This window comes from Bufo gargarizans, chromosome 4, assembly GCF_014858855.1.
Source record: "Bufo gargarizans isolate SCDJY-AF-19 chromosome 4, ASM1485885v1, whole genome shotgun sequence".
In the NCBI taxonomy this organism is placed as follows: Eukaryota; Metazoa; Chordata; class Amphibia; order Anura; family Bufonidae; genus Bufo; species Bufo gargarizans.
In genome coordinates this window covers 453,522,748-453,535,471 of record NC_058083.1, presented here as the reverse complement: position 1 = coordinate 453,535,471, position 12,724 = coordinate 453,522,748, and the positions used below count along the sequence as shown (strand labels likewise).

Here is a 12,724-nt window from a genome sequence, read left to right as displayed (position 1 = left end):
CGGACATACGAAAGCGGACAGGAGACGGATGTCCATTTTTTGCATAGAAATGAATAAATCAGCAAAAAATGTTGAGCGGACACGGATACAAAATATGGTGGAGAACATGTGGATATAAAGACAAAGCCCAGTCTATATGCTTTATATGCAGGTCATACAGACGGAGGACTCCATTCTACGAGCTCCAAGTCTCATCCTAGAGGACGGGAGTCATGCATTGGATGACCTCCAGGTGGACGCTGCCGCAGCCCAGTTTGGGCCTTCAGGAGAAAGATCTGCGTTGATTATGGCTTCCATCTGAAATGGGCTTGTCTTTAATTCTTTCAAGCATACCGAGGTGTAAAGGAGGGGGTGTTAGAAGAAAAGTACAACAGAGTCATATGGAAAACATCATGTTAATATGACCAGTTGCTGTAAATGCCCCGAACTGATATTAACAAGTTGTCTGGAGAGGTTTTTTGGACCATACCATCAAAGTTCCCAGGAAATCAGCTTTTTCCATGCTTGTCGAGTCCAACTAAAATGAATCTCATGTTTGCACAATACACCCATGGTGTCCACTGTACCCCACACCGCCCTTCTCTGGACATACATCTGTGAGTCGGGGTCTCAGGGGTGGGACCTGCACCTATCCTGAGAACAGGGTCCAGTTTCATGCTGCTAGGAACTGAGAGGTGGCTGTGCTCGCTTACTCGGCTATCATTGGAACAGAGCCACGCACGCACTGCCACCTCTCTACTCCTGGCGCCGCAGGATAGACACCCATTCTTGAGATCTGCTCTGCTCTCTCTGCAACTGCTGTGCTCTCTCCACTTCGATTGACAGGGCCAGGCAGTGAAAACGTCATCACACTTGGCCCTGTCAATCAAAGTGCAGAGAGAGCCTCTGGGGGTAATGGTAACGCCCCTATTGCTCCTAGAGGCTCATTTGCATATAGTAAAACATCATTATTCTCAGCAATGCGGGCACATATGAACATGGGACCAACACAGATGCCTTCTGCTGCCAAGTGCACATGGAACAGGTCAGCCAGCGTCATAGGGACAAATCTGCTGACAGCTGCCCTTAATGGCGTATCCTGTAGATATGGGAATAAACCTTTAATCAATCTCCAAACAGACAGTGCAGATCTACTAAAGCTGGTCATACAGTAGGGACAACTACTCCTCCCGACCCCTCCACCCCATACACTTGCTTACTCAATTCAAAAGGGAGAGGGAAATAAGCCAGGCATCTCTTGCTGGACATCGATCGGGTGTTCTTCTGGTGCCATCAGCAGAATACAGTCCTGAACCAGAAAGACCGTCGTCCATTTATGATTCTATGCTGATTTTATATCATTTTGAAGAAGTCAAAGCTCCATTTTGTTTCTGATATCGATCATCACATCCCCTGTATAGACGCTTACTGCAGACTGCTTTATCATTCAGTTCAATATAAAAACTATGGGGTCATTTATCAAACTGGTGTGAAGTAGAACCAATCAGATTCCACCTTTCATTTTGAACAGCTCCTTTGGAAAATGAAAGGTGGAATTTGATTGGTTGCTATGGGCAACTAAGCCAGTTCTACTTTACACCAGTTTGATAAATCTCCCCCTATATGAATACACTTAAAGGGTAGATGGGACCCTTTAAAGGGCATCTGTCAGCAGATTTGTACCTATGAAACTGGCTGACCTGTTACATGTGCGCTTGGCAGCTGAAGGCATCTGTGTTGGTCCCATGTACCCACATCGCTGAGAAAAATGACTTTTTAGTATATGCAAGTTGCCATTAGAGGCTCTGCTCTCTCTGCAACTGCCGCTCCCTCTGCACTTTGATTGACAGGGCGAGGTGTGATGATGCTTTCACTGCCTCGTCCTGTCAATCAAAGTGCAGAGGGCGCAGCAGCTGCAGAGAGAGCAGAGCCTCTAGGTGTAACGGTAACGCCCCAGTTGCTCCTGGAGGCTCATTTGTATATATAAAAAGATCATTTATCTCAGCAATGCGGGCACATATGAACATGGGACCAACACAGATGTCTTCAGCTGACATTTTTAGTAGCTATTTCCAGAACACCCTACCATGCCACAAGGCACTTCTCACATACTGTGCTGTAACATTTTACCTGGTATATTCGGGGCATATAAGCCCTGCTCTGGGAATGCCCAAATCTAGCAAGGTTTGCATTAATCCCGCTCAGTCCAAATTTGCCATGACAGCCTCTAAACATCAAAATTCGAGACAGTCGGCAACTACGCTGTCGACTTAAACTAGTTCCATGGGCACGACAATGGGTTTGGCGTACCAATGTACTCCCACAGCCTGCACCATCACCAGTCTAGTAGAACACCTCGGTCCAGCTGTACTGCTATCATGCCGACCTACACCAGGATCTATGAGGAATGTCTCACAGAACTTTTTGAATCCAGGCCACAGAGAGCTGTTCTTGTGGGTAAGAGCATAACCACCCCAAGGTAGACAACTGTACGTGAAAGAATGATCCATGACGAGAGCCTATGTGCAATCCAGTCTCATTCAGGTGAACGGCGCGGATGCAGTACCAAGCACAGCCACTATGCAATGTACGGCGTAAGAAATACAGAAAGCAGGCAAAGTGGGCAGCTGCTAAGGGCTGCATCGGAGAAGCAGAACTGTCATGTAGTGTCACACACTGGTGGGTTCATCAAAGAACCTTTAATGTGGGAGAGGGGTGCTTACTTCAGCAATTGCTAAAATTCCCAAGGCAGGATTTATAATTATTATTTTTTATTCTTATTGTACTATGTATGTTAATTAATGCTATAAGTGCATGAGTTATGTCAGGTGCCGGCATGCTGTACACTAGTGTAAGCCTGCCCTTATTTTTTTTATTAAAGGGGTACTCCTATCTCGATGCGTGCAGATATCTCCATTCACTTAAATGAGAGTTCAAAAAATACTCAGCTATTTTCATAAATTCCATAGGGGTCCTTGAAGAGAGCTGTGCAGCCATGGCCATGTCTCCATTCAGCTGGGAGCCCTGCTCTACAGATAGGTGCAGGTCCCCGAGGTAAAGGACCTGAACCTACCAGGCACATGACCCAACAGTGAAGTGCCACTAGAGGACATGTCCCCGCTGAGGCCAGTACATGGTCTCAGTGGTGGACGTGACCCCCGTCCAGAAGTTTAGGGACTGGAAGGCGCGCAGATCGGGACTTCTGCGCTGGAACCGAAAGGCGGGAAGCAGGCGTTTTATTATTTAGGCACAGTATAGTCCTGGCTAAATTAAAATCAGGTATAAAGCTGGAAAACACCTTTAAAGGGGTTGTGTCATCAGATATGTCGCAATAAAACCGTCTCACCGGAGACAAGTGCGCTGGACAGTTGAACATCATGGTCTTGGTCCCGTCTTCCTAGGTGCCTATTCTTGAGAAAAATTATATTTTACAATATGCAAATGAGGCCGATGCTTCCATCCCTGTACCAGCGCATGCGCTGAACAAGCTCCCGCAAGACTTTAGGGCCAAGTGTGAGGACGTCTTTACCTCCTGGCCCTGTCAGAAAGTGCTGGGGCAGTGGGCGGTGCCTCTGGGAGCTACAAGGTGCAACAGCACCGCCCTCATTGCTCCAAGGAGCTCATTTGCTTATTATAAAATATTAATTTTCTCAAGAATGCTGGCACCTAGGACGACGGGACCAAGACCATGATGTTCAACCGTCTAGTGTAGGGCTGCAACGATTAATCGATGTAATCGATTATATTCGATAACTGGATTCGTTGTCGACGAATCCAGTTATCGAATAATCGCCGATTCGTTGCTATGCGGGCGGGCGGGCGGTCGCTGCATCTTTATTTTACCTTTTTACAATGACGCTCCTGTAACAGCCAGGCAGAGCGGACGGCGGCGTAACGTCACTCACTCACGTGACACGCCTGCTCCGCCTCCTTCATTCATGAGGTGGGCGGAGCAGGTGCGTCACGTGAGTGAGTGACGTTACGCCGCCGTCCGCTCTGCCTGGCTGTTACAGGAGCGTCATTGTAAAAAGGTAAAATAAAGATGCAGACGTGATTAGTCCGACTTATAAGCATCGGGGCCGGGGCTGTTATGGGGAGGGGGGAGGATCTGTCTATGGCACTGCTATGGGGAGGGGGGTCTGTGTATAGCACTTCTATGGGGAGGGGGGAGGATCTGTCTATGGCACTGCTATGGGAAGGGGGATCTGTGTATAGCACTGCTATGGGGAGGGGGGTCTGTGTATAGCACTTCTATGGGGAGGGGGGAGGATCTGTCTATGGCACTGCTATGGGGAGGGGGGGTCTGTGTATAGCACTGCTATGGGGAGGGGGGTCTGTGTATAGCACTGCTATGGGGAGGAGGGGGGGTCTGTGTATGGCACTGCTATGGAAAGGGGATCTGTGCACTGTTATGAGGAAAGGGATCTGTGCACTGTTATGCCCATAACAGTGCACATATCCCCCTCTCCATAACAGTGCCACCCACAGATCCCCCTCTCCATAACTGCGCCACCCACAGATCCCTCTCCATAACAGCGCCATCCACAGATCCCCCTCTCCATAACTGCGCCGCCCACAGATCCCCCTCTCCATAACTGCGCCGCCCACAGATCCCCCTCTCCATAACTGCGCCACCCACAGATCCCCCTCTCCATAACTGCGCCGCCCACAGATCCCCCTCTCCATAACTACGCCACCCACAGATCCCCCTCTCCATAACTACGCCACCCACAGATCCCCCTCTCCATAACAGCGCCACCCACAGATCCCCCTCTCCATAACTGCGCCGTCCACAGATCCCCCTCTCCATAACTACGCCACCCACAGATCCCCCTCTCCATAACTACGCCGTCCACAGATCCCCCTCTCCATAACTACGCCGTCCACAGATCCCCCTCTCCATAACTGCGCCGCCCACAGATCCCCCTCTCCATAACTGCGCCGCCCAACAGATCCCCCTCTCCATAACTGCGCCACCCACAGATCCCCCTCTCCATAACTACGCCACCCACAGATCCCCCTCTCCATAACTGCGCCGTCCACAGATCCCCCATAAGTGTCGTCCACAGATCCCCCATAAGTGTCGTCCACAGATCCCCCATAATAGTGTCGTCCACAATTTGTTTTAACATGGCCTTTGAACATATTTTTTCAAGTAAGATCATATAAACCTCTCTGTTTTGTAATTTTGTCGTTTTTGCCGATTAATCGTAGAAATTAATCGGCAACTAATCGATTATTCAAATAATCGTTAGCTGCAGCCCTAGTCTAGTGCACATGTCTCCTGTGCGACATATATCATGACTGAAGCTCTTTAAAGGGGTTGTCCAGTCAACCCTATGCAAAGCTCTATTAGGGCAAACAGATATCATAGAGAGGGACCCCTGCTCCGCACACCCCCACCAGCAGCATTAGCTCTGGAGCACCCCATGCAGTCATTCAGCTGCTCACTGACTCTGATGGGCACTGCACACAGCAGCACGAGCTACGGTTCTTCTTCCAGAGAGGGGCTTCTCTAATGACCCCACAGTTGGAAAAATCTTATAAAGCAAAAAAACTACAAGGTCCAGAGGATGAATAAGGAAGACCTTCTTGGCAGATGGGACTGTCATTCCTGAGACGCACTGGACGATCATGACTAGTGTTGATCGCGACTAATCTAATCGCAAATTTTTTGCGCGAATATTGGCGCTTTGAGAATTCGCGAATATCTAGAATATAGGGCTATATCTTTGTAATCGCGAATATTCTAGAATTTTTTTCATCAGTACCCATGATCCCTCTCTGCTTCTTGCTTGTGGGCCAATGAGAAGGCTGCAATATCTTTGACTTTAGGAGCAGTGTTTTATCGCAAATTTTCGATTGTCGCTTTTTGCAATCAAGAAAACAATGACTGGAGATAACAAATTTGCGAATATATGATGAATATTTGCCCAAATATCCGCAAAATATTGCAAATTCGAATATTTCCCCTGCCGCTCATCACTAATCATGACTCAAGAAGAATCTGATCATTGAAAATGGGAGCTGTGGGGAGTTTAGAGTTGGGAATTTTCAACAACGAATAAAAAGACTTTTTTGGAGCAGTTTTCCTAAACATAATTTGAACATGGCAGAAGGCAATGGTAGAATCTAGAATACCAGCGCCTGGAGGTTATGTCCAGTATGTTCTGGTGGAAGAAATCCTAGAAGGACAATTACATACATCTCCACGCCTGTGTGCAGTAATCATCCATATAGCGGGGATGCAGGTTCGTTACCTCTATGACCGGATTCCCCACCTCGTAGACTAGTAAATACACAGTAAGAGAGGTCTTAAATGGCATCTGTCAGCAGATTTGTACCTATGACACTGGCTGACCTGTTACATGTGCGCTTGGCAGCTGAAGGCATCTGTGTTGGTCCCATGTTCATATGTGCCCGCATGGCTGAGAAATATGAAGTTTTAATATATGCAAATGAGCCTCTAGGTGCAACAAGGGCGTTACCATTACACCTCTTTGCAACTGCCGCTCCCTCTGTACTTTATTGACAGGACCAGGTGTGATGACGTTTTCACTGCCTGGCCCTATCCAAGTGCAGAGGGCACAGCAGTTGCAGAGAGACCAGAGCCTCTAGGTGTAATGGTAACGCCCCCGTTGCACCTAGAGGCTCATTTGCATATATTACAACATCATTTTTCTCAGCAATGCGGGCACATATCAACATGGGACCAACACAGATGCCTTCAGCTGCCAACAGGTCAGCCAGTTTCATAGGTACAAAACTACTGACAGATGCCCTTTCAGAAGGAAATTCACTGTCTTGGAAGTTGACCTCAAGAAACAAAAGTGCCTTGCGGGCACCGGACGTAAGCCGTGACACTAGAAATGACTGGTAAAACATGAGACTCAAATATTCCCAATTTCAGCAAGTTGTTAGGGGAAACAGTGCTGGAAGCCACACCATAAGAAGACCACCGAGGACGGTCTGGGCGCCAGGTGCCCCATTACTCTATGGTGATGAATCACTGCACCTTCTCTGGGGGGGTGCCCACCATGATGGCATGCTGCCAGCTGCTTACCTGATAATATCATCGTTGTGGCCAAGGAAGAATTTCTGGCTGTGCTCCCGGGTGTTGTAGACCACCCCCACCCCGGCCACGAAGTAGACCACCTCCTTGCCGCCTGTGTAGTACAGGTTGTTGCGGCACTGGTGCCCCCTGTAGCCGTATACCCACTCCAGGCGCAGCTGGCATCCAGGAGCAGTCCTATCCGCCATGATACTAGAAGGACACTGCTGTGTGTGTACAGGGGGTGGCACAAGGTCTTCTCCTGGCAGGGTGTCCGCTCCTCCTCCGCTGTCAGCACCTGATGTCCCCGCTCCCAGCAGAGCCGATGACAGCAGCTAGTGCCACCATAATCCCCTGGCTGCAGGCGGCAACCTGAGCTTCTAGCATGGCATCATCTCCCTGCTGCCCGGGCATGCACTGCCCACAAGGACTGGAAGTTCTGTGCCACAAACAGGTGGAGGCTGACGGACGGGTGAGCGCAGCGGTGCCGACCCGTCACTGCAGCATCCTATGCAGAATCGGTCTTGTCATTCAGCAGCAGGATGCAAGAAAACGCATAGCCTGTGCTGGCAGAAGCTAATGAGCCGCAGCATCAGCACCCATGACAGGCACGGCGCATAAAGCACTGGGGGTGAAGTAATACACGGTCCTCAATCACGGACAGGAGGCGGAGGCAGCGCGCCGTAAGCGCCAGTCTCCTACCGCCGGCTGCGCTCGTTTCTGGCGTAGTTGGGTTGGGGAATATGGCCGTGCGTAGTAACCAGGGGAGACCTTGCCTGGAAACGGCGACGCCAAGCGGGCGGGAACCAGCTGCTCGCTCGCAAAATCTGGAAGTAACGATTTTTTTTTTCTCGAAAAGGATCCTGGGAAATGTAGTGTTCAGCCGGAGCCCGAGGGTGAGCGCGTACTGTGTGCGGAGGGGGCGGGAACTACTGATCCCATGGGGCTTTGCGACCTAATCCGCTCTTGGTGGTTTATTTTTTAGTTGCCGTTGCAAATGCAAACAGAAGATGTTAGTGAATTGGTATTGTTGTGGGTTGTCAGGTGTAGCCTGCCCGTGTGTTTGGGTAGGGATGAGGCCGAGTCAGTGTAGGTATGGCAGTAGTGTCAGGTCTGTAGAAGATAAACTGGAGAGGTTGGGAGTTTCAGAAGATCAGGCTTCAAGTTCCTAACCGCCTAAGGGCTCATGCACACGAACGTATTTTATTTCCATGTCCGGACCGAATGCGGAGCCATTCATTTCAATGGGTCCACAAAAAAACGGAAGTTACGCCATGTACATTACGCCGTATGTCCTTTACGCAAAAAAAATAGAACATGTCCTATTATTGTCCGCATTACGGACAAGGATAGTACTGTTCTATTAGGGGCCAGATGTTCCGTTCCGCAAAATACAGAATGCACACTGACGTCATTCATTTTGCGGACCGCAAAATACATACGATCATGTGCATCAGCCCTAAGGCTACATGCACACGACAGTAAAAAAAAAAAAAGTCAGTTAAAAACTGATAAACTGTCCATTTTTAACTGACTTTTTTTTCACCGATGCCTTTCTGAGAAACGGACATTAAAAACAGACCCATTCAATTGTATGGGGGTAGTCGGTGAGTGAAAAACGGACAAGATAGAACATGTTTTTATTTTTTTTACGTCCGTTATTCACTGGCCGTCAAAAAAAAAATGCCATGTAAATAACCCCATAGAATACCATTCGTCTTAAAATGGACGTGATGGCCATTAAAAAACCTCCATCACATGTCTGTTTTTCACTGTTGTGTGCATGCAGCCTAAGGCTACTTTCACACTTGCGGCAGGATGGATTCGACAGGGGGACGGGGGCGGAGCTCCATCGCAGCACGGCGGTGCACGGCAAAAGGCCGCCGGACTAAAATTCCTACATGTCCGACCTTTTAGTCCGACGGCCTCTCACCGCGAACTGCCGTACTGCGCCGGAGCTCCGCCCCGTCCCCATTATAGTCAATGGGCACGGAGCGGCGGAAGGACGGATCCGACAGGGTGAACAGCCTGTCGGATCCGTCCTGCCGCAAGTGTGAAAGTAGCCTAAGGCTAAATTTACACAAGCGTGTTCTGTCTGGGAAACACACACCGACTAATGGCCGCATTTCCCGGATGGAACACTGCACCTCTGTCCGAACTCACCGCATCGGCTTAGGGCTCATCCGTAGTTCCGTTCCGCGGCCCCTCAAAAAAAAAAGAGAATGTCCTATTTTCCGCCGTCAAGAATCGGCCGGTATTTGTGTTTTGTGGATCCACAATTTGCGGACCACAAAACACCATCGTCTGAATGGGCCCTTACAGTGCTGTCAATTTCTGCCTGTCCGCAGCACTCTCATAATGTCGTGTGTACAGTAGACCCTCAGTTAGGCAGTAACTCACAGGATCAGAAGTGTTCGGTCTGCGAAATGTCTCAAATAAATATAGTTCACGCACAGTTCAGGTGCAGTTTAACACTTTAGTTAGAGGGGTTGGCCCATCTCAGACGTTGGTGATGTATAGCGCTAGGATATGCCGTCAATGTCTGATAGGTGCGGGTCCCACCTCTGGGACCTGCACCTGTCTCTAGACAGGTGTCCGAAGAGTGGAGCATGTATTTGTGGCCGCCCTACTTTACTTTCTATGGAAGTGCCAAAAATAGCGGAGCGGGTCTGTCAGGGGTGGACACGCTTGTGCTGTGCACTTCGCTTTCATTTGTAATGGACTTGCAAAAATACGCTCTGCTTTAGTGCGGGTCCCAGAACAATTCCATGAATTGAAATGATCTTCAGCTGCAGAAATTTTCTGCAACAACATCAGCCACGTGTGACGGCTCCCTAAGGGCTGTTTCACACGAGCGGATGCCGTGCGTGGCATCCGCTCCGTGAAAGAGTGCCAAGACCCGCTGCAGACTCCAGAGGCACGGAGCAGTAACGTGACTGATAATGCTCCGTGCCTCTCTGTGATCGCTTTACTACGAAATCACGGTGACAACTTTATCTCACTGTGATTTCCGTAGTAAAGAGATCACAGAGAGGCACGGAGCATTATCAGTCACGTTACTGCTCCGTGCCTCTGCAGTCTGCAGCGGGTCTTGGCTCTCATTCACGGAGCGGATGCCACGCTCGTGTGAAGCAGCCCTAAATCAACCATAGACACAGACAGGGGCGGTTTGGGAACATAAAGTGGCCCTGGAAAAAAACTAAAAGTGTCCCCATGTTGTAGGCAGGACTAAATTGATAGAAGGCGGGGCAACATAAGTAGGCAGGACCTGCAATATCATAGTATCACTCCTCTCCTTGCTTATTTTTTTTTCCCCAGTGCGCTGTAATCTCGCGCATGCGCCATGGTTACACTGGTCCGGGCCCGCGCGATGTCCTGGCAAAAGCCTCACAGAAGCAAGCGCGCATGCGCCAGCTGTCTGCGCACTTTGCTCAAAGGATAAGGAGTGAATAATTAACAGAGGTGCGGTGCTGGGCTCCGAGATAATTAGGGGGCGCGGCTGGGCTCCAGCGGACAGAGGAGCCTCCTTATAGAGGTCATTTGCTTATTAATAAAAGCGATTTTTACCCTAAATGACAGGACAGATGGGGGTAAGACCAGTCGATTTTAAACTAAATCGTGGAGACTGATGTGATGGTGTGAAAATCTCTATCGCTAAAATCCAGGTGACAGAATCCCTTTAAAGTGGCCCTGGAAAAAATACTAAAAGTGGCCCCGTTTTGTAGTCGGGTCCAAATTGATGGAAGGCAGGACCAGCAATACCATATTGCGGCACATTATACAACGCCAACAGAGCCAAACACCACAGTCCATCATAAACTACTGCCCCAATCAGCACAAAATACCGTACATCCCTATAAATTTCCCTGTAAGGTCTAAGGCCAATCCGTCCCTGGCTGCACCCAGCGGCATCTCCCTGTTATTTACTACCATCTGCATCTGGTTGACAACTGGTGTGGCGCAATGGCGTCATCAGAGACGTAAACGATTTATCATAATTTTTTTGTTTTTTCCAAAACATTTAAAACAAAAATCCACAGATATTAAGCAGAAACTGGCATAATACCAAAACAACAACATTTCAAGGTAATGCAATTCCATCATCCCCTATAATCATGCTGCCACAACCAAGCTGGCATCAGAGGTCAAATGAGTACCAACAGTGCGAGGTCCTAGCAACCCCCACAGATTCTCTCAAATTCCGTTGTGTCTACTGAAATGTCTCCATTGATTTAGCAGTCTCTCAGACCAATTTGTAAAGGGGTTTTCCAGGCTCCTGATATTGATGACCTATCCGGAGAATAGGTCATTAATATGAGATCTGTGAGGGACTGACACTCCGCACCCCCACTTATTATGTGTTCCCTGCAGCCTTTTGCTCTGGAACTAGAACTTTGAATGGAATAGGAAGCACAGCTCCGTTCAAAATGTAGTGGTCATAATGGGTTACTGCAGCCCAGCTCCCATTCATTTCAGTGGAAATAAGCTGATTGTTTCAATACCAAAATTTTGATTCGGTTTTGATACCATAAAAAAGTATTGTGATACTCGATACCACATGAAAAAAAAGCTGCGTGCGTTCCGCATTCTATGGAACGTCCAGCCCATAATAGAAAGTCTGATCCTATTTTTTGGGGGGACAAGGTAAAAAAAAAAAGGCAAATCGCACTTTTTTTTTTCTGTTACGGCGTTCACCGCATAGGACATTTTTAAACATTTGAATAGTTTGGACTTTTCTGACCTGGCAATATGTAAAATGTTTATTTATTTATTGTTTATATATTTTTATTTAATAATTATTTTCCCCCTTGGGGGCTAGAACCTGGGATCTCAAATCCCTTGTCCTAGGGGGATTAGGACCTCACACTCTCCCTGCTGCCCTGTGCATAGTGCACACGGCAGCAGGGAGGTTACCATGGCAGCCAGGGCTTCAGTAGCGTCCTGGCTGCCATGGTAACCGATCAGAGCCCCAGAATTACACTGCTGGGGCTCCAATCAGAAGCTTCCACTGCACCACCAATGAGGAGAAGGGGAGGGGACCCTGTGGCCACCAATGATTTTAATACTGGTGGGGTTGAGGGGAGGGGGCGCAATGTGCCACCAATTATTTTAATACTGGGGGGCTGAGGGGGCGCACTGCGCTACCAATGATTTTAATACTGGAGAGGAGGGGGGGGAGGGCGCACTGCGCCACCAATGATAATTAACATTTAATACAGGAGGCGGGTGTGGCACCTGAGGGGTTAACTGCCGCTGATCGCAGCTCCCCACCAGCACCCGCCTCCTGGATTTGTATTAAGCGTTTACTTTCATTGGTGGCGCAGTGCGCCCGCCCCTCTCTCCTCATTGATGGCAGCAGCGGCACAGGGGGAGGGAGAGAGTACTTCCTTCTCCCCTGAGCATGCTGAGAGCAGCGAGCTCCATGTTCTCTGATACTAGACTGCGCAATAGCGAAGCCTAGTATTTAAAAAAAAGGCAAATCCCGGTATCGAGGTCGTTACCAGACAAAAATATCGATTGGGTATCGGAAATTCGATACCTGAAACAACCCTACTCACATATACAGTCTCCTTATCCCAATAAAGATTGATATTTTAATATGTCCATACCACATATCCATGAGGAGCAAGACAGCTATAACCAGCTCTTAGTCGGGATGAGAGGAATAGGCAGGAACGTTATATCCATATAAAG

The 12,724-nt window shown here is 48.7% G+C and overlaps 1 protein-coding gene across 1 annotated transcript in view; it reads right to left on the bottom strand.

Moving 5' to 3' along the window:
* Positions 1-7,630, bottom strand: part of EML6 (EMAP like 6) — a 188,125-nt gene extending 180,495 nt beyond the window's left edge. The window contains exon 1 of the mRNA XM_044290143.1: positions 7,043-7,630. Within this exon, the coding sequence (XP_044146078.1) occupies positions 7,043-7,239 (197 nt within the window). The 5' untranslated portion in view covers positions 7,240-7,630. The remainder of the gene's footprint in view (positions 1-7,042) is intronic.
* Positions 7,631-12,724: the final 5,094 nt, after the last annotated feature.